Source organism: Mesoplodon densirostris, chromosome 1 (assembly GCF_025265405.1).
Source record: "Mesoplodon densirostris isolate mMesDen1 chromosome 1, mMesDen1 primary haplotype, whole genome shotgun sequence".
NCBI lineage: Eukaryota > Metazoa > Chordata > Mammalia > Artiodactyla > Ziphiidae > Mesoplodon > Mesoplodon densirostris.
Window position 1 is genome coordinate 180,634,986 of NC_082661.1, and position 27,547 is coordinate 180,662,532.

General features: G+C 42.5%; 1 protein-coding gene across 1 annotated transcript; it reads left to right on the forward strand.

Annotated features, from left to right (window-relative positions):
* Positions 1-266: 266 nt before the first annotated feature.
* Positions 267-20,896, forward strand: PBLD (phenazine biosynthesis like protein domain containing). Its single transcript, XM_060092334.1, has 9 exons — positions 267-384; positions 10,744-10,843; positions 11,228-11,326; positions 13,108-13,217; positions 13,431-13,460; positions 16,131-16,219; positions 16,457-16,635; positions 19,158-19,220; positions 20,648-20,896. Exons 1-9 carry the CDS (start codon positions 301-303, stop codon positions 20,758-20,760), a joined length of 867 nt encoding a protein of 288 aa, XP_059948317.1. The 5' UTR covers positions 267-300; the 3' UTR covers positions 20,761-20,896.
* Positions 20,897-27,547: the final 6,651 nt, after the last annotated feature.

The following is a 27,547-nucleotide window of genomic DNA, read 5'->3' on the forward strand; positions in this document are numbered from 1 at the left end:
CATAGCCTAATGTAGTTTTGGCTACTCTAGGAATATGACTATGTTGTAAAGTATATGTACACTATGAAAAAAATATTCTATTAATCCAGGAATTTAAAACAAATTCAATTTAGAGGCTTAAAATCAGAGGATCACTTTAAATGTAGGTGTGTTAGAATAATTGCTTGACTTTGTACCTGAAAAATGCTAGTTGCTTCTGTACATCAAGTAAAACATTAACTTTTTGATTTTTTGCAGCAACAAGCATGAAAGCAGGCTACCAGCAATTTTGAGAGCTTGCAGAAACAGCTTGCAAGGAAAATGAAGTTCCCTATTTTCATAGTAGATGCATTCACAACAAAAGCATTTCGTGGGAATCCTGCTGCTGTTTGCCTCCTAGAAAATGTAAGTAGTATTTTGTTTGGAAATGCAGTGCTTCAAATCCTAGATTCCTGTAGAACCAAGTATTTCCTAAAAAAAAAAAAAAAAAAAATCAGACCCACCTATTTTTGTACCTCTCTGGCTTGTGTTGTCAAATGATATCAGCAATGTTCACGTCTGCAAGTTGGTTTTGACCAAATCTTATAATGAGACTGCTTACACCTAGATGCTTAGGTCTAGAGAAATGAAGATTCATGTAAAGAAGAACTAGAGCCAATTAAAAAAAAAGTGTGGGGGGGATTTCCCTGGTAGTTTCGTGGTTGAGACTCCCCCCACCCCCCGACCCCAGCCAAAAAAAAAAAAAAACTCGAGCTCCTTGTAGCCTCTGTGTTTTCATTTAGTTAGCACCAAATGGGGAGGAGAATGAAACTAGATGAGTTTTATGTGACTGGACATGGCTGATACTACATTTAGCTTAAAAGATTCTAGCTGGATATTTTTAACCTTACCTATAGTTCAGACAATTAGAAATTCTTTTCAGGACCAAAGATGAGACATTTTGCAAGGAATTAAGTAATGTAGTAGAAAGATAGAAGGAATTAAGCTCTAACCTAGGGAGAACTCAGCTTACTGAAAGTCTCATTTTAAAAATGGCTCTTTGATTGGATAAGTTTTAACAGAATACTTAAATTTTCTTTGACCTTAGATGCTTTGTGTTGTTACCTGGGTGTTAGGAAACAAGCCAAGGTACACTTCTACTCAGAGCAGTTAGTACAAGAGTAGATTTTCTGAAAATTTCTTCAGGAACACAGTAAGCAACTGATGATCTTAATGGGCAGGAATAGAAAGGCAGAGATAGCGAACACGGTGGGGAGTAGGGGGAAGGGGAGGGTGGGATGAATTGGGAGATTAAGTGTGACATAAATACACTACCATGAGTAAAAGAGATAACTAGTGGGAACCTGCTGTATAGCACAGGGAGCTCAGCTCGGTGCTCTGTGATGACCTAGATGGGTGGGATGTGGGGTCTGTGAGGTCCAAGAGGGAGGGGATATATGTATACCTATACCTGGTTCACTTCACTGTACAGCAGAAACTAACACAACATTGTAAAGCAGTTATACTCCAATAAAAGAATAACACATTAAAAAAAGTCTTATTGGGTTTCCCTGGTGGTGCAGTGGTTGAGAGTCCGCCTGCCGATGCAGGGGACACGGGTTCGTGCCCCGGTCCGGGAAGATCCCACATGCCGCGGACCGGCTAGGCCCATGAGCCATGGCCGCTGAGCCTGCGCGTCCAGAGCCTGTGCTCCGCAATGCGAGAGGCCACAAGAGTGAGAGGCCCGTGTACCGCAAAAAAAAAAAAAAAAAGTCTTATTAAGTTGGGGCCTTTGAGTGCAAACATCAAGCTGGCTGCAGATTAAAATCACCTGAGGTGCTTTAAAAATTCCTATGCCCAACCAATCACAATAGAACCTCTGGGGGTGGGACCCAAGCAGCACTGTTTTTTAAAGCTCCCCGGGTGATTCTAGTGTAAATCAAGGTGGAGAATGGCTGAGGTTTTATTGAGACAGGTGAATATTGTTAATTGAGTCTTTGGTATACTTATTTTCTCCATGAAATGGAGCAGCAAAATGGTGATCAAGAGTCCTCATCTTACATTGGGCTTCCCTGGTAGCACAGTGGTTAAGAATCCGCCTGCCAATGCGGGGACACGGGTTCGAGCCCTGCTCCGGGAAGATCCCACATGCCATGGAGCAACTAAGCCCCTGCACCACAGCTACTGAGACTGCGCTGTAGAGCCCACCTACCACAACTACTGAGCCCACGCACCACAACTACCAAAGCCCCCGCGCCTAGAGCCTGTGCTCCGCAACAAGAGAAGACCCCACAAGAAGCCCACACACTGCAAAGGAGAGTAGCCCCCACTCACTGCAACTAGAGAAAGCCCGCCCATAGCAACAAAGACCCAACGCAGCCAAAAATAAATAAGTAAATAAATAAAACAAAAGAAAACAGAGTCCTCATCTTACCTAGATGATGTATTCATCATGCAACCTTGCAGTTGGCATTTTCCAACCACAAAGTGCAGAAAGTAATAAAGTTAATAGGCTTTGTCAAGTAACACAAGAGCTTAGGAGTATTAGTGAGAGAATAACAGCCGGATTCTAAAACGTGAACTTTGTTTAGAAACAATATGGCAAACATAGCTTCACGTCAAGGACTTGTGAAATTGACTAAATCTGCTTGTCAAGAGTCTTAATATAGGTGCTTCCCTGGTGGCTCAGTGGTTAAGAATCCGCCTGCCAATGCAGGGGACACGGGTTCGAGCCCTGGTCCGGGAAGATCCCACATGCTGCGGAGCGACTAAGCCTGTGTGCTACAACTACTGAGCCTGCACTCTGGAGCCCATGAGCCACAACTACTGAAGCCCATGCACCTGGAGCCTGTGCTCTGCAACAAGAGAAGCCACGGCAATGAGAAGCCTGAGCACCGCGACGAAGAACAGGCCCTGCTTGCCGCAACTAGAGAAAGCCCACGTGCAGCAACGAAGACCCAACGCAGGCAAAAATAAATTTAAATTTAAAAAAGAGTCTTAATATATTTGCCCCATGTCCCCATGTAATATTCCTGAAGAGTTTTGGAAAAGTTTTGAGTGATTTATGTTCTCAGTTTCACCAGATGACAAGAATCAGTATTATTCCTCAATTTACTCCTTTTTACCTCCAGTACAGTCACTAAACTCCAGACTTAAGATCTCTCTCCCTCCCCTCTCTATCTCTCCATTAAAATATATTTTGCAGGTTATTTATATATATGGAAAAGCTAGGAAATAAAAATTTAAACAAAAAACTTAGCATAGTTAAAAGCAATATGCTTTAGTACTGAAGGAAGGAAGAAAAAGAAGATGAAGTCTGTGATCCGTCTGGGGACGCTTTCTGAAGAGTCTCTCAATTCACTTCTGTGCCTTAGACCTGTGAGACCAGGCTAATTTGATGGCCTGTCAGGGACAACTGAATAGATATCTAAAGACTAGTTTGCTAGTTTTCTATCCTGTGGACACAAGAATCCTGCTCTCCTGGAGGCTAATTTAGCACTTTCCCCAATGCGCAATCAATAAAAATTAAAATGGAAGTATAAACTGTTGTTTCCACCCTTGGATTCTTTTACACATGGCTGGAGATAGTGGACACCTGAAACACCTAGAGAGGACACAAGTGAACTCAGGAAAATATCATAGACAGATAAGTGCTAAACCTTATAATGCTGACCACAACTCAGTAGGTATTCAGCCTGTCATTACATAGTCTACAAATATTTGTTGACATCTACCGTGAGCCAGGCTCCAGGGTAGGGACGGGAGGTATAGAGATCAGTAAGTTTTCCTGTCCTTGAGGTGCTCAGAGTCTAGCAGGGGAAATATACTTTTAAACCTGATCATTATCCCATAGTTACCACAGAGGCTGAAAGACCAGGTACCGGGTACCATGGGGACTCATGCCAGATCCCATGGGGATGCAGAGATGGAACAACACTGGATTTTTATGGGGGAGAAAATGCTTCAGGTTTTAAGTGCAGGGCTGCAAAGGAATATTCTTTTTTTTTTTTTTTTTTTTTTTTTGCGGTACGCGGGCCTCTCACTTTTGTGGCCTCTCCCGTTGCAGAGCACAGGCTCTGGATGCGCAGGCTCAGTGGCCATGGCTCACGGGCCCAGCTGCTCCGCGGCATGTGGGATCTTCCCGGACCGGGGCACGAACCCGTGTCCCCTGCATCGGCAGGCGGACTCTCAACCACTGTGCCACCAGGGAAGCCCAGGAATATTCTTTTTCATTTTGTTTTGTTTAAAATTATTTAAAATTTGACTGAGATGAGACTAGCTAGAGAAAAACTTGGTGGACAGACTAAAGACTAGATAATTGTACTTTGAGCTTTTTGAATACTTGATAAGAGACTGCTGGAAGGAAAGGAAAAGATTCTGGGTAACAACATTCCCAGAGCTTCTAGAATATTCTAAAGTTTTGTTTTCCTTTCTAGACAAGTCCATTTTAAAAATTTTCACATGAGGAACTTATAACACTGTACATTAGGTGAAAGCAAGAACAGATTAAGGGCTAAATGGAACATGAAACAGATACTTGAAAAAAAATTTTTAGTTAAAAAAAATCGATGGTTTTCTCAAATGCCTGACAATTTTACAATAAAACTGATGTAGAGACATGGAAAATGTATAGAAACAATATTTTAAAAAGTGAAATAGATACGTTACAATGACAGCGGTGTAAAAACTATAGGAACTCCCGACCAACTATTGGAATAGGTCAGAAGGCTGTGGTAGTGAAAAGGGGTGGTACTTTGTTTATTTTTCTGTAAACCAACTTTACTGTTTAGTGAAAATAACATATAACAGAGGTAGGGAGCCATATTTATTCTCCTTCATATCCTAACAAAGCCTTAAGGTTTTTGTTTTTGTTGTCATTTTGTGTGTGTGTATATGTATGTGTATGTATGTGTTTGTGTGTTTTTAGGGCAGGGCTTCTCAGTAGCAGTGTTATTGACATTTTGGACTGGAAAGTTCTTTGTTGTGTGAGGCCGTCATGTAAAATGTTGGGCAGATCCTGGGCTTTGACCCACTAGATGACAGTAGTCTCTCCTCCTCCCCCAGACATGACCATCAAAAATCGCCCCCAGTTGAAAACCATTGTTTCAGAAGATACCTTCTCTAAAGAGAGGCTTATTCTGGAGTTTTCCTGTTTAAATTATTCGTAAAAACAACTTCGTTGTGTGCCCAGTATATTTATTTATCCCGATTCAACTGGCCTTTACTGGCTGTCTACCATAAGCTGGACACTGTGCTAGGATTAAGTGTAATATTCATATATGTGTGTTTCTATTCTTTTAAACACTACTAATCATTTCCCGTGACAGCAAGGAGGATCGGCTTCACACTTTTTTTTTAAAGTTTTTATTGAGTCTGTTACAATATTGCTTCTGTTTTGTTTTGTCTTTTGGGCCCTGCCTGAGGCATGTGGGAATCTTAGCTCCCCAACCAGGGATTGAACCCGCACCCCCTGCTTTGGAAGATGACCTCTTAACCACTGGTCCGCCGGGGAAGTCCCTGGCTTCACACTTTTAAAGAGGAATGCTTAATTTTAGTTCCTAAAGTACTTGCTGTTCTGGTTTTTCTGGTTAAATTTAGGGATGACCAAAAGCCCCTTTTACAGCTTGGTGGGTTATATATTTAAAGAAAAACAGGTGTATAGCAATGCTGGGTTCAATCCATGCTTTAACTCATGGGCAGTGGCCATCTCCAAACTTGCTGCCCTTCCTTAGAGAGAGGATCACTGGCTCAGCGTGACCACACTGGGTCAGAGGCTCCTGGGGTTTCTAGAGGGTTACAGCCTCATTTCTCATTTTTATGCCCAGAAAAATGATGTAAAGTGCAGAGAAGATTCTTCTAGGACATTGAAGTGTTTTCCTTTGCCGAGTATTTGAGGGAAGAGAGCAACGCAAAGGAAGAGGAAATGTTAATGTGGGAATTTCTGCTTCCCAAGTATCCTCACTGGCTTCTAGAACATAACTCTCAGCTTTGAGGGCAGTGACTTCAGGCAAGTTCAGCCAGATACATACTGTGCTAATTTCTTTTCATATATTATTTCATTTCACCCTCACAACCACTCTATGAATAGGACTTATTATTATTATTATCCCTATTTTACAGATGAGAAAATGGAGGCAGAAGAAGCTTAAATGGCTAACTTCAGAATCCCACCCCAGGTCTGCCTGACTGCAGGGCCCATGCTTTTAACCCACTCTACTCAATACTAGACTAGATGTCGTCCCCTTTTATGTGCTCCCATGGCACCCCTTCCCAGTTGATAACATGCATCACTCTTGTTGTAATTCATTCAATGCCTGTCTCTCTCAGTACTGTACATTCCATGAGATCTTAATCTACTCTGACTTGTTCCAACACACAAGGCCTAGCACATGGGAGGCACTAAATAGATATCTGTTGAGTGAAAGTGAAAATATTATAATCAGTGATATTATGGCAAAATCTCCTTCTAAGAGTTCTAGTTAGCCAACAGTTATTCATCCTTTGTTCTCATTGGTAGGGTGGGGTGGGCAGGGTATGCAAAGTGAGTATGTGCTTTGGGTTCTGTGATGGAGCTGGAGAGACTAAGCATCCGTAAGATCCATTAGAAGCAACTGAAGATGGCCTGCAGTTTGAGTGCTGCATTGTGTGTACATAACTTTACAATCGGAAATCCAAGTGCCTCGAAAGGAATCTCCCATTCCTAGATGATTTAGAACTTTCTACATACAAGTGCTTTTCCGTTGCTGGAAGGAAAGCAGAGGGACAAATGAACAGAGCAGGACTGTCCTGTTTAGGCTGTCATACTTCTAAACTGCCACAAGGTGGGAGTATTTTAAAACTTTACTCTGATTTTCTGATCATTAATCTTTTGCGGGCCATACAGTGATGGAATCTCAGTGTCCCAACGCAGTACATTGGAAGGCAGAAAAACAAACATGGCTCTAATTTTGCTGCTGGAAGCTTGACTTATGTGAAATTGGCAAGAGGAAATGGATATTAAAGCAAGAGAACTAACAGTTATCGGTTTGGTTTGAAACTATTATGTTACATTTAAAAATAAGCTTGTAGTGTAAAATGGAAACATTATTGGAACCAAAATTCAGTATTTTGAATGAACGTAGTCTCATTCTTTTTTTCCTAAAGCTCTCCAAGTTGAAGCAATATTGATCTTCTCATGATTCACCATTATTTTGATCTTTGGTTCCAGTGTAGAAATTTAGCCACATGTGGTGCACATTGAGGGCTGCTACTATCATACTTTCTACAATGTCTCTGGCCCCTCAGGCAAATAGCAGGTGCATTTCAGTGTTCTGGGGCAGAAATTGCACTTATAGAAATTCAAATTGTAATTGGTGAAATATACCAAAGCAGAGAAGATTAAAGAGTTGATGGTCAGTGAAGTGTGTGTTTTAGCTGATGTGGAAAAAAGCCCATTTGCAAAGGAATCTATTACCAATAGATGGTGAGCTTGGCTACAATGTGAAATGCTTTAATACTTTTAGAGACTCTGATCCTAAAGGTCACGGGAAGCAATAGGCAAAGAAAGGAAGGACAAGGATAGGGAGTTTGGCCAGATCAGATACAGGAAGGACTGGCAGGCACTGCAGGTTCCTGCAGTCAAGGAGGCAAATCCAGGCTCTTCTTCATCAACCTTTCAATCACCTTTGAGGCCTGTGACTGCAGACTCAGCACTGGGGAATTAAATGGCTCTGAGTTTCTCTCAGGTGTTATATGCACAGGCAGGTGGGCCAGTTTCCATGGAGAACATTCAACAGGCCAGTGACCTGTTGAGTTCACTTCTGAACATTGTTGCCTTGTTGGCCTCAGCAGCACCCAACCCCCTCCTCTACTCAGGTGAGACTTCTCACTCCCCAGGCCCACAGGTGCCCAGAGGTGTGACATGTGCTCGTTCCACTTCATTCCTACCATCCTAATTCTCTTTACCTTAGCTTACAGAATCCTAGAGTGTCAAAGATTTAACAGAAGGAGAAAGAAGTGAGGTCAAGTGATTTGCCCAAGAAGCGTCCCCAATACAAAGCTTTTTGCCCACATTTTCCTGTTCAACTCACCAAAATCTTCCCTTTTTCTACGTCCATATCAAGTCCTCACCTTTAAAGTCCTAGAGTACTTAATGTCAAAATCCATTGCTGATTTCTGTATGTATCTTGACTCCTCAACTGAGAGGCTCAGGCCCTTCACCACAGGACCATACCTTATACACCAGGGCTCCCCAGACTTTAATGTGCTCACGGATCACCTGGTTTCTGGTTAAGATGGAGATTCTGATCCAGAAGGTCTGGGGCAGGGCCTGAGACTCTCCATTTCTAACACATTCCCTTGGAAATGGTGCTGATGCTGGTGGCCTAGCATGGCACTCAGTGATTGATTCTGCTTGCAGGAGTCCATTCTATCTGATAGACATTGGTTTTCTTGCCTGCAGCCTGTTAAAGGGATAATAATAATTTCCTTGTTATGGGGAGGCAGTGCAGTGTGGCAGGTTAAAGTACTGGCTTTGAACCACTCAAAAAGGTAATGTGGGCTTCCCTGGTGGCGCAGTGGTTGAGAGTCTGCCTGCCGATGCAGGGGACATGGGTTCATGCCCCGGTCTGGGAAGATCCCACATGCCGTGGAGCGGCTGGGCCTGTGAGCCATGGCCGCTGAGCCTGCGCATCTGGAGCCTGTGCTCCGCAACGGGAGAGGCCACAACAGTGAGAGGCCCGCGTACCGCAAAAAAAATAAAAAGGTAATGTTTATCAAGTACTTACTATGCGTCAGGCACTGTGATGAGCACTTTATACGCATTATTGGATTCAATCTTTTGAAAGAAGAACGTTAAGTAAAAAACAAACAAAAACCCATTGTGTTTTTTTTCCGAAAATAAGTATCTATTTCTTAAGTGATTTCTCTTTCTGTAGGACTACAGAGCCTCTACAGATTTTTAATACAGAGCTCCTTTAAGAAAACCTTAGTAAGTCTCCTGTTAGGATTTTTACATCAGCTGATATTTTAAAAATCATGACTGATTTTTCACAACTGCTGTTTTATGCCTTTTTTTCAATACAGAAACTTTAATAAGTAAACATATCTGTAATGTTATATGAGTATATGGAAAGTGTTTCAAAAGAATTTGAATCAACTAAAAGACAAGGGTGTTTAACTTGCATAACTCAGATAAGTGAATTATGAATTTATTAGAATAAAGTATAATTCTTATTTCTGGGTTTCAGGAGCTCAAGAATAGTAAGTTTTGCCAAAGCAAAAATGCATTTGTCTTGAGATTTCTTTTTTTTAAATAAATTTTTTTTTTTTTTTGCGGTATGCGGGCCTCTCACTGTTGTGGCCTCTCCCGTTGCGGAGCACAGGCTCCGGACGCGCAGGCTCCGGACGCGCAGGCTCAGCGGCCATGGCTCACGGGCCCAGCCGCTCCGCGGCACATGGGATCCTCCCAGACCGGGGCACGAACCCGTATCCCCTGCATCAGCAGGCGGACTCTCAACCACTTGCGCCACCAGGGAGGCCCCTAAATAAATTTTTATTGGAGTATAGTTAATGTCTTGAGATTTCTTTAGAATTCAAAATCTAAGTAGTGATCATTTTGTTGATTAAAAAATTACTTTTCATTCTCAAAAAGAAAATTCATGCTTCAGCAAATTTTTTCCCCTTGAGTTAAGAGGAATGTGTGTATGCGTGTGTATGCATATATATGTATGTATGTGTCTTCACAATAACCCTTTGACCTAAGTACTGTTATTCCCACTTTAAAGGCATAGAAGCAGAGGCTCCAGGAGGTGAAATGACTTGCCCACTCTTGCACTGTTTCTAGGAGCTGACCCAGGATACAAATCCAATTATGTCTGTTTCCAAAGCCCACTTTAAAAAAATTGTTTTATCTTGAAAAATTAAAAAACTTAAGAAAAATTTCAAGAATGAATATCTATATACTTTTCCTCTAGATTCACTGGTTCTCACCATTTGCAAAGCCCACATTCTTAATCATTCTACCATTTATTAGACGTATTGTGTTCTTAGGATATTACACAAATTTTCTGTGTTTAATATGTTTATCTGTAAGTGGATAAAAATATCTATATTGAGGGTTTTTAAAATGAAGGTTAACTGGATAATTATTCTCTTAGCAAATATTTATTCTCCTTCCATCCCAGGATGAATAAAAGCATTGTTCTAAATCAGGACAAAGCAAAGTAGCACAGTTGGTGCTCTCATAGAGCCAGAGTCAGAGATGGGGGGGAACAGACATTAAAAGGACATAGCAAGTAATTTCAGGTGGTCTAAGCACTGGGGAAGAGACAGAGTAGTCTGGAAGGCTTTCTGGAGGAGGTGACCTCTGGCCTGAGGCCTGACTCATGAAAGGGAGCGAACTGTGCGTAAATGGGGGCAGAATGGTCCAGCCTGCTCAGAGTGGGCAACTAACATCTCTTCATCCAACAGGAAAGAGAGATTGTGGAGTTTCCATTTGCAGAAATTATTTTTAGAAGAGAACACATGCTCTCAGATAGACTAGATAATCTGACAAAGGATAGCCCAGACGGGTAGGTTTTTATAATCTGTTCTAGCTTTTAACATCCACAGCTCTTTCACATGGTTGCATGCATGGATTTCTGAAAAACCATCTTTATAAAAGTGCCTTGAATTCCTTGGCGATTATTTCCTTTTAGGCATATAACTTTTAATATTAATAAACTGTTATTTACTAGTGGCAGTTGCTATCCAAGGAAGTCAGATTTTTGTTTCTGGAGTCTCAATAACCTTTTGTTTCTAATTTAGAAATTGGATGAAGACATGCACCAAAAAATTGCAAAGGAAATGAATCTCTCTGAAACTGCTTTTATCCAAAAACTACACCCAACTGACAACTTTACACAAAGTAAATACGCTTTTTTTTTTTTTTTTTTTTTTTTTTTTTTTAACCATTCCTGAATGGCACAAGAAGCTGCTTTTCCAGTGGGGGAATGATAGTTAAGGGAAATGTCCATTTACTATTTGCATGCAGATAGGAGGGAGAGGGGTAGCTTCTAATCTGGTTTTCATTTCATCTGGGGGAGCAGGTGTTGGTGAATTTGAGTGTTTCAGCTCCAGATCTAGCACTGGGGGGCCCTAGGAGGCTTGCCTAGACTTTGCTCCTCCTTTCACATGTTTCAGTGATGAATCATGCTAATGAAATATTTAGAAAAGAATAAGAAAATGAAAAGTTTATGACCCCCTTGTATGGGAATGATCTCGTCTCTCTTTGGTTTTTTCTCCTCTGAAGGTTTCTGCTTTGGATTAAGGTGGTTTACACCAGTGAGTGAGGTTCCTCTCTGTGGCCACGCTACCCTGGCTTCTGCAGCTGTGCTGTTTCACAAAATAAGTAATGTGATTTTCTTTTATGAACTTACCATTTAGCAAATAGCAAATATTTTTTAAAACTCTCACACATTCTTTCCTGTGAACTAAAGTGACTGGTATAAAGACACTGCAAAGTTTATTTCATGCGATTTATTATGCAGAAACAAAAACAGCAAGCTTCTATAACACTTTGATCTTTCAGAGTATGTACCATGCATGTTGGAAAGCCATGGTCATTGTTTCCTGGAATGCCATTTTCTTCTAAATAGGAGCTCTCTGGTCTCTGTGACAGACACAGGAGCAGAGCTTGCAAGGCAGAATAGTTGTCTAACATGATATGACATTGGGGAAACAAAAGACATAACTTTGCCCTGAATGTGTCCCCACCCACATTGAAATTCATTTCACAATAGGAGCTTTTTTACTCTGAACTTTAAATATTAATGAGCCCCAGCTGTATACATTTACCCTGTGAAGAGAGGATGCAGCACCTTAATCCTACCTGTTTCCATCTCAGCTACACTTAGTATAATAGATAAAGATCAGGGCTTTGTGGGAATGGGGCAGAGTGATGCCTGGAAATGTCCTAAAAGTGAAGATGGAAGCAGCCATGAATAAGTGTAGACAACAAACAGAAAGTTAAACAAGGAAATAAACAGGATGATACGACAGAGGGGTAACTGTGGGGAGTAGGGTATTGGAAAAAGAAGTTCTCTGGGGGAGCAACTTAGGTGGGGATGATAAGGGAAGGTGTTAATAGGTCAGGTTTGCCCAGAAAGCAGACTCTGAGACACACTGGCATGCCAGAAGAATTGGGGGCAGTGTTCTTGAGATCAGTATTGTTAAGGGAGTAAAGAAAGCAGAATTGAACACAGGGAGAAGTTGAACTGCAAAGTGGTAGCACCAAAGAAAGGCCTGATAGGCCTCCACAGGGTGGGCCTCAGGTTCGATGAGAAAACGCTTTGTAAATAATGATGTCTTACACCAATTATAGTGAGAAGAATTAAACTTTGGGTTTCAGAATGTAAATTTAATTTTGTGAAAGTTAATCAGCAGTGCTGAATTTTCTCACCTTTGAGATATGGTTAAGTATTACAGAAATATTAGGGAAGAGAAAAGAAGTCACAAATCTTTGTTTTCACTAAAAATGTTACCCACACTGAGGTAAGTGGCCCAAGTTGTATCAGTAACATGAAGGGATATTATATCAGGTTTGGTGATCTAATCTTTAAATCAAGATTTTATGTATAGTTTGGTTTGTTTATGGTAAGCTTGATTTGTTCATCTCAGACTGTTGTACATAACCTGTATGTTCTATTTGTCATCCCTTTGGCTTATCTTAAACTAGTAGAGTTTATAACTCTATAGTATTATAGGGGGATAGTTAAAAATCTGCATTAGAAAACATTATAGCATCCCTATGAGCTATGTTTAATTATTACCCCCAATTTATTGGTAAAATGAAATTAGTATAGTTTTAATTATTACCCCATTTTATTAATGAGGAAATTGAGGTTTAAGGAGATTAAATAATTTTTTCAAGGGCACAGCATGATGTCAAGTCCAATCAGTTATGTTCTTGGTTCTCAAGTTAGAATCCAGTGAGAGTTTTCTCCACTTAGGACCCCAGTAACCCAAACCTGGGACCCCTTTACTGGAAAGGACAACACTGCCAGAGAATCTAAGACTACATAACAGTGATCAAAACAGACGTGCAACTATATAACAATGTTTATTTTCCTACTTCTTGATTCCTTTCAAAAAGTTTTCTAGTTGACAAAATAGAATTCTTTTTTTGGTCAGAAAACATGAATAGCACCCTAACCTTTGTCACTCTGAGTGGGGAACTAAAGGCCAGAAGAGAAGAGGATGGTATCGTCCTGGACCTGCCTCTTTATCCAGCCCATCCCCAGGTCAGCTCTTTTTAATTTTTTTTTTTCTTTTGGCCGCCCTGCACGGCTTATGGGATCTTAGGTCCCCGACCAGGGATTGAACCAGGCCCTCGGCAGTGAGAGCATGGAGTCCTAACCACTGGACTGCCAGGGAATTCCCAGCTCTTTTTAATTATTGCCGTAAACTGACAGCTTTCCTGTTTTACAGTAGTTTTGTCTTTTTTCCCAATCTAGGACTTCCGTGAAGTGGAGGAATTGATAAAGGTTGGTGAAAAGAATCAAACCTGAGCCGTGTGATATGATCATCTTTTATCGTTTGAACAAAGATTTGGTACTATTTGATCTCAACAGATAGGCCTTCTACCAGTACAAGTGTTCCATTCTAAGCTTGGTTGAATACTGCACTGTGCATTTGAAATTTGAATTTAATATTGAATCTAGGGACTTCCCTGGTGGTCCAGTGGTAAAGAATCCACCTTACAATGCAGGGGATGGGTGTTTGATTCCTGGTTAGGGAACAAAGATCCCACATGCCTTGGGGCAACTAAGCCCGTGCACCTCAACGATAGAGCCGTCGTGCACAAACTACAGACCCCGAGAGCCACAACTAGAGAGAGAAGACCCACACGCCACAACTAGAGGGAAGTGCGTGTGCCACAACTAGAGAGAAGCCCTTGCGCCACAACAAAGACCCGACAGCCAGAAAAAAAAAAAAAGAAAAATAATATTGCCTCTATTTAGTGAGAAGGTTGACCAGTTTTCCCTGACTCTTCATTATCCGATTAGCCTCCATGGAAAGGTGGGGAAGGGGAGACTGTCGTGTGGCAGGCTGAGAGTGAAAAGAAAGAGTGGAAATTGCCTGGCAGCTGTTGGTGTCCTGATGTCTTTAGTAGAGAATACGCCTGAGATGACAGGGCTGTGCTTTGATGGAAGAGAGCAGGAAAGCATGGGAACCTCAATAGAAAAGACAAGATACATAGACTGGCCTCCTCAAGGGTCTGTGTGGGGATGGGGCTTGATGATGACGATGATGACAATGAACATTTTTGAGTCTCCCCTGTGCAGTGCCACGCACTAAGTGATTTTTCATTTATTTATTTATTTTTTTTGCGGTACACGGGCCTCTCACTGTTGTGGCCTCTCCCGCTGCGGAGCACAGGCTCCGGACGCGCAGGCTCAGCGGCCATGGCTCACGGGACCAGCCGCTCCGCGGCATGTGGGATCCTCCCGGACCGGGGCACGAACCCGCGTCCCCTGCATCGGCAGGCGGACTCTCAACCACTGCGCCACCAGGGAAGCCCTAAGTGTTTTAATGTATTATCTGATTTAATTCTCACTGCCACCCAGTGCAGCAGGCACTACAGTTGTCTCCCAGAGATTCCAGAAGGCCAGAACAGGCTTGGATGGCCAGGTGCTTAGTTTGTAGAGCAGGAAGGGCCCAGGTCAGGACCAGGCCAAGGGCAGCCATGAGAAAAAATGATTCTGTAAAATGGCATATTATGGTATTTCTCAGTGAATTTTCAACTCAGCATTTATAATCTCTTTAGTGTTTTGCTTTAAGTTTTCAGAGTATAAGCAAGTATCATGGATTCTGATTTTACCCTCAGCTCTACCTATGGCTTGGGTTTTGGGAGACAAGCCAAATTCATAAATGAACTACTTTAAACATATTGGCAAGAAAATGGAAAATATTCACAGTGCTAGACCTTGTTCATGGTAGAAAGAGCTTAACCTGATCTCTCTAAGCCCCAGGATCGGCATTTGTAAAATGAGGATGATGAAGTGTTATTTATTGTGAGTATTGTCATTTCGTGTTCCTAGAAACTGGCAATAAGATTCTCAGCTGAGAATTAAACTTTCAAATTGACATAAGGATCCATGCAGAGAAGGGCTGGATGACCCTTCAGAGAGACTGAAAGTTCCCGGAGAGCAGATGGGATCGGGCTGTAGGCGTTCCCATTTCTGGGTGGGGGGAACGTTGGTCAGCAGTAGTCACAGAGGCAGACATTCCAGGCATCACCCATGGCAGAGGGAGTCTTGGCCATAGGACCTAGAACACTTCAGTCCCTAAAGAAGATTAGAGAACCTGAAGCCACCTAGTGACAACCAGACAACTACCGTGTAACTCTTGTCTGTTCTGAAGGCAGCTGGTGGTGGTGCCACAGGATGACTCAGAGGGGCTTTTGTCCCCTCATAATCTCCCTCAACACCCCAAGCCAGCAAAGACAAGACAAACATACAGTGTCTTGGATATGAGTGAGGCTATGTGCAGCCCGGTAAAGGGTGAATCAAGGTATCTCTAGAAAATGTTGCTACGTTCTTGGTCTGTAGCATACAGTCTGCGTGAGAACAGCGAGCTTGCCAAGCAGAGCAGCACTGAGACAAGTGCCCTCGTCCCCACTTCCAGTCAGACTGCTGGCCCTGAGTCCTTCCCATGTGGAAGCTTCTAGTTACTGCTACAGGAACTCCACATATTATTTCACTTAATCCTCACAACAACTCCAAGAGGCAGGCATGAAGCCCCCACCTCTACAGATAGTAGACAGTAGTACTTCAGAACTTTGACTCCAGGGCCCCTCAGACCTGGGTCAAGGGGTGTGTGTGTGTGTGTGTGACCTTGGGCCTCTCTGAATCTTCTTATCTGTGGGGAAAATACCCACTTGAAGGAGTTGTGTGTTGAGGCACGTAGTAACACGTGTGAACAATGCCTATCTTTGGCTAAACTCAGAGGGTAAACTCAACCGTCATCAAGGTCTCTGGCTGCCAGGAAACTGGCCTTCTTGAGCAATACCTTGAGTCCTGAAACTGACCTGAAACTCCTGGGATTGGAGATGTTGGGTGTGCCAGGCACAGAGCAGACGCTCATGGGAGGTTGCTCTCCAAACATGGGTCAAATTCATAAATTCCTGAGGAGGTTTTGGTCTGTCTCCATAGACTGCCATAGGTGACACACTGGTTCAGGACATCCGCTATTCCCCAGATACCCGAAAGCTCCTGGTCCGGCTCAGTGATACTTACAACAGGTAAACAAGATTTTTGGCTTCGTCAGCACCCTGGGGAAGACCGAGCACCCAGATTTATAGCTCTGGCTTGGTCTGGCTGTGCCATGTTCCGTCAAACCATGATTTACACAGCCAGAGAGTTTTGTTCCCCTCCTGGTGAGCCATTTGGCAAGCTGCATCCCGGCCTGCTTTACAGAGTGTGGGTAGTGGGTAGTCTATTGAATGGCTTTGTCCTGATCCACCCCGTTTATGAACAAGGTCATTTCTGGAGAGCCTGAAAGTGAACACACAGAATCTGCCGCAAGTGGAAAACACGGGGAAGGTGAAAGGACTCATTCTCACCATCAAGGGAGAGCCTGATGGGCAGACTCAAGTGTTTGACTTTTACTCCAGATATTTCGCTCCATGGTTTGGTTTGGCTGAAGACCCCGTAACAGGTACTTTTTGACTTGAGTCCTGAAGAGGGCTAAACTGTGGGGAGGGAGGAGGATAACAAGTAGCTGTTTATGTGCCCTCCACGTGACCTTTCAGGTTGTTTGGTTTTTGAGCTGCCTTTGTTTCCCTACCTCCCCCTCCCCCATCCCTTCACTGAAGTGTCATGTGAAAAACACAGAGTTAAGGAGACAGTCTAGCAGGATTAAACTAGTGTCAGACAGCCTGGGTTTGCATCCTAGCTTCCTAGCCGTTGACCTTGGGCAAATGACTTAACATTTTTTTTTAGATTTTTTTTGATGTGGACCATTTTTTAAAAAGTCTTTATTGAATTTGTTACAATATTGCTTCGATTTTTATGTTTTGGAGTTTTTTTTTTTTTTTCTGGCCACGAGGCCTGTGGGATCTTAGCTCCTCGACCAGGGATTGAACCCACACCCCCTACGCCAGAAGGCAAAGTCTGAACCACTGGACCACCAGGGAAGTCCCTGACTTAACTTTTTAAAGCTTTTGTTCCATGGCTATAAAATATGGATAATACCTCATAGGTTATGTAAACACAACGCATGTTAAGTGCTCAGCACAGTGCCTGGCACATGGTAAGTGCCCAATAGCTATTAGGTATTTTAATAATAACAACAAAACTGGCTCCCTGAGCCAACACTTCTAGAGCTGCCATTTGCAAAATCCAGTGGCCAATGTCCACTACATTCCCAAAGCCTTTTTTCCTTTTCAGTGACCAGCCTGCATGATCATTGATCTAGATAAGAATTGGTTTTTGAAGAATCAAGCCCTGGACTGCTGGTGGGAAATTGGGACAGGCATAGTGGTTTTGTTTTTTCCTCCCCTCCTCATTTCCCTGACCTGCCCACAAAGTGGGTGGGATGGGTTCAGGAACATGGGTATTCAGGATCTTCTACCAGACAGAAGCAGAGGGATGAAATCAAAGATGGGCAAAAATGTGAAGCCTCGTACTTTCATCCTCCTTGAGAAGAATGGGCTGAGCCGCAAAAGGGGGGATGCTGGATGGAGGAGGCTGGTGGATGGGATAGTGGCCAGGGTAAAAGGAGGCTGAGCAGAGACTGTGAGCCTCCTGTTCTGGTCAGATGGCAGGGGCTGGGATGGTTTCAGGGCCTTGACTTAGTTACTCTGAGGAACAAAATATGTGAAATTCAAAGCTCAGCAAGCAAGCAAGCACTTTTAAAGACTCAGGAAAATGCCCAGCGACTGTTGGTCCAACTCAACCCTCCCCAATAGAAAAGAAGTTCTGAGTGGACTTACACTTGCACAGCTGCTTCCCAAAGATTTTAATTACTACAGAGGGCAAGTTTTTCCCCCTGTAATAATGCTTTTCTAGAGTGGGAAGGGCAGCGATGACCAACCATTTCAGTTTGCTTGAGACTGAAGGACTTCTCAGCATACAGGATCTTCAGTTCTAAAACCAGGACAGTCTCAGGCATACTGGGATGCTTGGGCACCCTATGTGGACCTCCCATAACATTAGTAAGTTTTCCTGAAGGAGAGACCTTTTCCAAACCATTTTTTTTTCTCCCAAAGACTTTTCTGTCAGTTATTACTTTACATTTTGTTTCTTCATTTTATTTATTTATTTATTTTTGTGGCACACGGACCTCTCACTGTTGTGGCCTCTCCCATTGCGGAGCACAGGCTCTGGACACGCAGGCTCAGCGGCCACGGCCCACGGGCCCAGCCGCTCCGCGGCATGTGGGATCTTCCCAGACCAGGACACGAACCCGTGTCCTCTGCATCGGCAGACGGACTCTCAACCACTGCGCCACCAGGGAAGCCCTGTTTCTTCATTTTAATATCTATTCTCTGATCTAAACCTAGGGCACAATCATATGAAAAAATACCTCACTAAAAGAAAGTTCTTCTGGCACCGAAAACCTGTGAATGCTGACTTGGTGGGAAATATAGCCTTTTGTCAGAATTCCACCTTTTCTTTCATGTTTGTCCTAAGAGGAAGGAGATATTTTTCCCTTGAAAGATGTAGACAGATTTATGTGAAGACCTTGATTCTACCAGGGGCTGACAATGAACTGGTAGACAAGACAAGAATTAAAACCTACAGTTTAGGGGTTTCCCTGGTGGCGCAGTGGTTGAAAGTCCGCCTGCCGATGCAGGGGACACGAGTTTGTGCTCCGGTCCGGGAAGATCCCACATGCCGCGGAGCGGCTGGGCCCGTGAGTCGTGGCCGCTGAGCCTGCGCGTCCGGAGCCTGTGCGTACCACAAAAAAAAAAAAAAAAAAAAAAAAAAACCTACAGTTTAATTCAGCCTTCAGAAAGTATAAGACAGCGGATACATCGTTTGGAGGAGTTAGCCGTAAATTCTATGTCTTCCTTTCTATTTCCATCCTTAATTCCACACTTGGCTGTGGCCACGGCCAACATAATGACTAAGTCATCTAAGGTTTAGTCAAAGTGAATAGTTGATTGTTTATGAACTTAGCACAGAGTTGCCCCTGTTTTCTTTGGTATTGTACCATAACTTTTCACTTCTTTTAAGGGTCTGCACATACTGTTCTCAGCAGCTACTGGTCCCAGCAACTGGGGAAGAAAGCCATGCACGGTAGGACAGTTCTTTTTCAAATTTTAAAAAATTTGATTAACTTGAAGCTAGTATCTCTTCTCATATGTACTATCCACTTGAATATGTAATAAAATGTTAACTATCACCCACGTGAAAACGAGAGGTTTCAAATTCCTTCCCCCTGAACCTTCTACTCAAAACATCCTCCACCCCAAACATCTTCCACCTCTGTCTCTCCCAACACAAGGGCACACTTCTAATACAGTAAGTACCCAATAAATGTTTGTTGAATAAAGTTAACTAGCTGTGTAACTTTGGCCCAGAAAGGTTATTTATAATGTGACAAGTTGAGACTGGATGATTACCAAGGTTCCTTACTGCCATTGCTAGTTATGAGATTAAATCAAACAAACTGCTTTGGAACCAAGTCTCCTAGTGATTTACATGTTGCCTGAGGCAGAGATAATAAATGGCAGCCAGTGGAATTTACACAGCTAGTACTACGTAGCTAGTAGTCTGTATGTGGTACAGGCTACACAATCAAAGTAGGAGTTTGACTTTCAAGGATGGAGGTTCTTACTTAGTGGGATGGTTAAGCCTCTGTGACCCTGATTTGGGAATAGCACGGTGGCTGTTCTCTTTCTTTGGTGAGCCTAATTACTCCCCTAAACTTAGGAAGCCTGAGGCTGTGCCTCATGGTTGCCTGACAAGTGTGGTTGCTTGCTAACCGCAATGAGTAAAGAACTCCCTTTGTCCTATTCAGACCTCGGAAGGTGGGGCCTTTTCAGAAGGGCCAAGAGCACCCCTCTTTATCTTCTTAGACTTTTAGTCCTAGCCTCTGTCTTTTCACATGTGCTTGCCTTCTCCTAGACAGAGCCAGGGAGGATGCTATATGGGCAGGGTATGTCTGGGGCATTACAGGAAGTAATAGAGGAAGTGGCTCAGAAAGCGAAGCTGTAGAGCTGTGTATTTTGTGGGTCAAATTGCGTCTGTGGTCTCAGTCCTCAGGAGAATGGGGTGGGCTGGGCAATACCATGCACAGATGAAGGAATGCATTCTATTTAAAAAAATTTTAAGATTAATTGATTTTTATTAAGGTAACATTGATTTATAACATTATATAAGTTTCACATGTACATTGTATTCCTGCTTCTATATACCCTACAACGTGCTCACCACCAAAAATTTATTTTCCATCTTTCACCGTACAGTTGATCCCCTTTACCCATTTTGATCTCCCTGCCCCTCCCTGACCCTTTGCCTCTGGCAACCACCCTCTGTTCTCTGTGTCTATGTATTTGTGTTTGGTTTGTTCATTTATTTTGTTTTTGTTTGTTTGAAGGAATGTGTTCTTTAAACTGACCGGGGAGGATTCTAGAGCTTGTAATACGTGGTCTCTCACTATGTCCTGTTAATTAAAAAGGGTGAAAATGATCTTAATTTGTGACTTGTTTTGTTTTCTTTAGCCTTTCAGTGTTCCAGCCGGGGAGGAGAATTGAAGATTTCCCTGCGTCCTGATGGACGAGTTGACATCAAGGGAGGTGCTGCTCTTGTTTTAGAGGGCACGCTGACGGCCTAGATGCGCTTTTGCGCGACGCTGCAATCTTGATTTACTAAGTATTTTCCACGTAGAAAGAAATGTAAAGGGCTGCTTTGAATAAAGTTTGCATAGTAGTCTACTTAATCCTCACCTTAGACATAGAACAGCAAAGACATATTAATGGAATTTTAATAATGCTTCCTGACTAATTAACGAATGGAGTTTTGGCTCTACCTGTGAGTATATTTGAAATGTAAGTAAACAATAACGAAGAATAATCTTGTCACCTTTGATTATGAGCACCAATCACAAAATGAGGAACAAATTTATGAGGAGTAAGATCAAACCATTTAAACTTCGGTGTGAGTACCAGATAGACTATTTTGCAGCCATTGAAATGACCCAATAACTGTGAGGAAATATAAAAAAAAATTTCATGATACAATACCAAGAAAGAAAATCACAGTAGAGTATAAACTGTTAGCAATGTTATGCTGTGTCTGTGGAGAATACGAATTTATATGGACAAAGATGGATCACAAAGATAGAAAAGTGAAAAGAGTTCACGCGTGGAGGGTAAGATTGGAGTAATTTTAATGTACCTAAAAAGTTATTTTCTTCATTGGAACACACTCATGTTTAATAACTAAAAATCAGGACATGTAACTAAATAACTAAAAAGCCCAGAAATTTTAAAAAATGTATGTGTGATAGAGTGGTAGTAAATTTAAACACGAAAAGTAATATCTTGCCTCTTTCCAAGTTCTTTTTGGGGTGGGAATTCCCCTTGCTGTGGCTCCCATGTATTCTGCAAGTTAGGTGCCCAGCTGGGATCTGAATTCCCAGCCCATGTGTCAGATCTACTGCTCAGCAATCTGACATGGTTGGTAAAAAGCAATTTGCTGTCTCCTGTGTATAAGACACCGGGCTAGAAGCTGGTGGGGTGGAGAGCTGGGGGCCAGACTGCAAAGGAGATTAGAGGGGAAGCTTATAGAGCTCTCAAGGGACTCTAACTGGGAAAACCAGGCTCAGCCTTTCATGAAAAGATAATGAGCACTTGCACTGGTCTGTGATTAGGGTCTACATATGGCAGACACTGAATGCTATGGCGTAGTCTGGGGAGTGTTGAAGGACAGGGCTTCGAAAGACTGGGGCATGAGCAAGGCTTCAGAGATGAATGCACATGGCATGTCTGGGTTTTGTCTAGAGCTTCTACATCTTGAAAGTAGTTAGGTTTTATGGGGGCTGAGAGAAATAAAAGAAAGTAATTATTAAACTTACAATCCAGTTGAAGAGATAGCATGTAAACACAAGGATAGATAAATAATACTGTAAGCTGTTTTTTTTTTGTTGTTGTTGTTGTTGTTTTTTGCGGTACGCGGGCCTCTCACTGTTGTGGCCTTTCCCGTTGCGGAGCACAGGCTCTGGACGCGCAGGCTCAGCGGTCATGGCTCACGGGACCAGCCACTCTGCGGCATGTGGGATCTTCCCGGACCGGGGCACGAACCCACATCCCCTGCATTGGCAGGCGGACTCTCAACCACTGCGCCACCAGGGAAGCCCTGTAAGCTATTTTTATTGTTGTTTTTTAAACTATTAAAACCTATAGAAAGGACATAGGAATCATGGCGATTGTGAGTCATCCCCAGGGTATGAGAAAGGGAGAACTATGGTTCTCCAGGTGTGGTTCCTAGACAAGTAGCATCTGCACCACCTGGGAGCTTGTTAGAAAAGCAAATTCTCAGGCCCCATCCCAGACCCACTGAATCAGAAGCTCTGGAGATGGAGACCAGAAATCTGGTTTTTAACAAGCCCTCCAGGTGATCCTGGTGTACACTTAGGTTTGAGAACCACTAGTATTCAGCCACTGTTTTCTTCCCTCCCAAATGACAATTGCCTATGTAGCTCAATAACTTTAAATGTGCATTATCTCAAAATCTCCTTGACCATACCAATATACTTGCTGCTTAGTGCAGTTTTGGAGGAGCTGGGTTTTTTTTTTTTCTCTCTTAGTTTCCAGTTCTGTTCAGCATAGACAAATTAGCTGTGCTCAGGTGGGAGCTGTTCAGTAAAATGTTGGTAATATACAGATTAGTTAATCAGCCATGATTTATTAATGATGAATTAATTACACCTGATTGTGCAGTTCTGCTAGCTAAATGGAGCTTTAAAGGAGTTATTTTATTAATCATCATGGTGCTAATTGCAGACACTTACAGAAGGATCACTAATTAAACATGCAACCATATGCAAAACAAGTTGGGCTGCTGAGACCTGCAAGAATAAGAAACCCTGATTTTTAGGGGAGCCAAAACATTTTATTTTATGCAATATTAGGGAGTTGGCTTGGCAATATTAATCATTCACTGCAAGTGAATATTGTAATCTTTCCCAGCAGGGATTGATCCCTATATCAAAAAGTGTATAGCACTCTAGTGAGATTCTAGTACAGGGGAAGATCATTCAAGCCTATTTTCTCTTTTATACACATGCAAAATGGCTTTTGCTGAACAGAGACCATTGATTGATGGGATGGGACTTACAGCAGAGACAGTCAAAACCACAAACCAGTCCTTCATGTCAGAGAGCATCAGGTGAGTGCGAGACTGAACTCTTGGAGACCATGAACACCCTGTGAATTGAATCACAATAAGAGGAGTCACAGCCTTGTACTATTGGAGCAGAGAAAGAAATGAGACTGTCCAGCTGAAGGGCATCAGGTAAACTCAAGGATAGCAAAAGAATGGGAAAATTGTTTTCAATTTTTAGCTCAAGATAGATTAAAGCCATTTCCTGACTTTTTGTTGTTATGATTATTTGTTTGGAGTTATGCAGCATCATTGTGAATAGTCAAGGAGGTACTGGCCAACTTCCTCCAAGGAAGCCAAGGTGGCCAGGTGCTACCTCTCTCTGCACCTCAGGGGGCAGTCATGCTACTCGGGCTCCGCCAAATCAGAAACCATCTCTTGGGAATGTGGATCCTGAACAAGGGAAGCAGTACTGTAGAGGTGGCTAGAGACCTATACTATAGAGATCCATACTATAGCTCATTCTAGCTTGTTCTAACATTATTAGCTGTTCCACCATTTAATCAATCCCCTCAGTCTCCTGTTTATTTTTATTTTTATTTTTGGCTACACCTCACAGCATGCAATATCTTATTTCCCCAACCAGGGATCAAACCCGTGCCCCCTGCAGTGGAATCACAGAGTCTTAACCACTGGACCACCAGGGAATTCCCCCCTCAGTCTCCTATTGAAGACCTTTGATTTTATTTCCTGATGCTTTACCATTAGAAGCTGTACTGTAGAGAGAAACTTTATTTTATTTTCTATGTCCTGGTACTTTTATTTCTTTAGGATAGACTTGAGAGAGAGAGATTTCTGGTTTGAATAATGTGTGTATTTTGGGGGACTTCCCTGGTAGTCCAGTGGTTAAGACTCCACGCTTCCAATGCAGGTGGCATGGGTTCGATCCCTGGTGGGGGAAATAAGATCTCACATGCAAAAAAAAAAAGAGGAATATGTGTGTTTTTCATTTTAGTAGGTATTGTCAGATACCCTTCCAAAAGAGACCGCAGCTGTTCATGTTGCCAGAGCACTGTATCCTTTTCACCACAACCCACCAGCAGAATTTTGCTAATGTGATAAGTGATAGCTTAGTATTCCTTACTTTGCATTTACCTGATTAGGAAAGTTAAACATCTTTTGTTGCAGTAACATGCTACTTATATTTTATCTTCTCTGAACTCTCTATTCATGTATTTTGCTTATTTTCAATTGCATTTTGTTACCAGTTTCTTTATTATGAGCTTTTATCTGTCATAGGTGTGGAAATATTCTCCCCAATGTTTTGATGTATATTAAGGCAGTCATTATTATCCTTGTTTTATAGATGAGGAAAGTAATGCTCAGAAAAGAAATTGACTTGCTTAAGTTTACTTTGCTAGTGAGATGATTAGATCTGGATTCAAAACAAGGCTATGTGATTACAAATCTAGTGCCCTTGCTATACTTCAAGGAATATTCCTAGAGGGTTGCTTTGGTTACTGTCCTGTATAATATTACCCCCAAATTTACATGTATGCTCGGAGATTCTGTGGGTCCCCAGGAATTTGCATGGGACATATTCGGAAGGCTTGTTTCTACTCCACCTGGTGTCAGCCAGGGTGGTTCAAAGGTAGGGCTGGGATCATCAAAGTCTTGTTTACACACATTTGGAGCCTGAGTTGAGGACAGTGAAACAGCTGAGAGTTGAAACAGCTGAGAGTTGGAACAGTAAGGCCTCCTTTTTCTTTTTTAATTTTTATTTTATTTTATTTATTTATTTGGTTGTGCCAGGTCTTAGTTGTGGCTGGCGGGCTCCTTAGTTGTGGCTTACTGGCTCCTTAGTTGTGGCACATATGCTCCTTACTTGTGGCATGCAAACTCTTAGTTGCAGCAGGCATGTGGGATCTAGTTCCCTGATCAGGCCCCCTGCATGGGGAGTGCAGAATCTTAACCACTGCACCACCAGGGAAGTCCCCAGTTAGGCCTCCTTGAACACCTTTATCTCTACATAATCTCTCCACGTGATGTTTCCAGCATGGCGGGTTTAGGAGAGCTGGACTTCCTCCATGTAGGCTTGGCTCCCAAGGCCCCAAGAAAACAAAGTGGAAGCTGTCTCACCTTTTATGACTATACCAGGAAGTCACATGATTTTACTTCTGCCACATTCTATTGGTTGAGGCATTTATGAAGGTCTGTCCAGGCTCATGGGGCAGGGACACAAATCCCACCTCTTAATGGAGGATTGTTAATGTCACGTTGTAATAAGAGCATATGAGATGGGGTATATTTGACTGCAGCAATCTTTGGAAAAATACGATCTACCACAAGAGTGTTTTGGGGAATTTCCCATATTCTCGGGAAATTGGAGACATAAATGGTTAGCAAGGACAAGAAATACCTCCATTTAAAAGAAGAAAACTTGGTGTTAACCCTGAATCTTTTTTTTTAATAGAGGAACAACAACTATAGTCATTGAGCCATCATCAACAAACATATGGATGTGTTTATAGATCATCATCAAAAACTTATGAAAATGTTCTTAGCCTACTGAAGATACTTTCAAGGAACCAGAAACATTTAAGTGTCGATTTTATGGACTTTGTGGGCTCTCAAGCCTACTCTGCAAAGGAGATGGACCAGACTGGATCTATTCCACACTCAGAGTTAAACAGTGTTCCTTGGCTTAGCCTTTACCTTCATTTGTTTGGGCTGCTATAACAAAAATACCATAGACTAGGTGGCTTATAAACAATAAACATTTATTTCTCATGGTTCTGGAAAGTAGCAGTCCAAGATCAAGGCAGTGGCAGATTTGATGTCTGGTGAGAGCCTGCTTCCTGGTTCATAGATGGCAATCTTCTTGTTGTGTCTTTTTTTATAAGGGCACTAATCTGATTCATGAGGGCTCCACCCTCATGACCTAAGCACTTTCCAAAGGCCCCACCTCCATGTACCATCACACTGGGGATTCAGTTTCAACATATGAATTTTGGGGACACACAAACTTTCAGTCTATGGCAGCCATTCTGGGGCAATGGCAGATGTTCTGGGGCAATGCCTTGTAGTTACTGTTTTCTGATGCTGCCAAATTCTTCCAGAGAGGCCAGAGCGGCCATTGTCGGGGATGAGTGTTTTGGGTTTTTTAAAATATTTATATATGTGGCTGCACCGGGTCTTAGTGGCCACACGTGGGATCTTCGTTTTGGCATGCGGGATCTTTTTAGTTGTGGTATGCAGGCTCTTAGTTGCAGCATGTGGGATCTAGTTCCTTGACCAGGGATCAAGCCCAGGCATCCTGCATTGGGAGCACGGAGTCTTAACCACTGGACCACCAGGGAAGTCCCGGGATGAGTGGTTTATGACTTTGTGCAAGAACCGTTGAGGTTATCACAATACCTTTGGGCCAGGTTATTTTAAGTTACAATAGACCGTTTGTGAATTTCATCAACCAACTGGAGGCTCTTCGTAGCTAAAGTCATGATTTCAGCAAAAAAGAAAAGAAAAGGTAAGTTAAAAGTGAACACCTGTTCTTCTAAAATTGCTCTACTGCAGGTACCAGCCCTAGAGAGTTGGCAGATGGTTTTGTGTTTCTAAGCCTGACCTTAGCAGCCCTTCATCAATCTTAAGCTGATTGATTCTCAAGAAAAAGGAGACTCTGGTTTCCCAGGGTACCCAAGACACCTTTGATTTAGTTACTACCTGAAGACCAATTAATTGGTCCACACTGGTTCTCTCAAGTTTTCCTAACAAAGCTAGGAAATCCTGGGCACAGCCTGACTGGGGAGGCTTTTTACTAGCTCATTAATTACTGTCACCCTAGACATGGATAATTCTAAAAGAAAGAAAAACCATCATTCTGCACTGGGGAAGATAGGTGATTTCCAAGGCCTGCAGCTATCTTGCATTGTGATTCCTGTAGCCAAGGGGCTCCCGTCTTTAAAAAACCTCCACCCATAGGACTGAAACTACCAACTTCTTTTCCCATTGCATCTTAACTCATGGCTGCCAGGGGAGCTTGTCAAACATGAGAGAATCTGCCCCTTGACTATCAGGTACTTCTTAGTTTTTAAATTTAGCATTGTTTACTTAAGTTATTTTTAAGTCAAATGGAATTGTACTGGTTTTTTATGACTGTATGGTTAGGCCACCCAGGCCACTCAAGGTGTCTGTTCTCTTGCTCTCTGTTCATCCCCTTGACCAGTGCCTGCTTCATCTATACCTACTCCCATGACCGACCTTCCTATGTATGTACTTGCCCCAGACCCCAGCTAGTAACT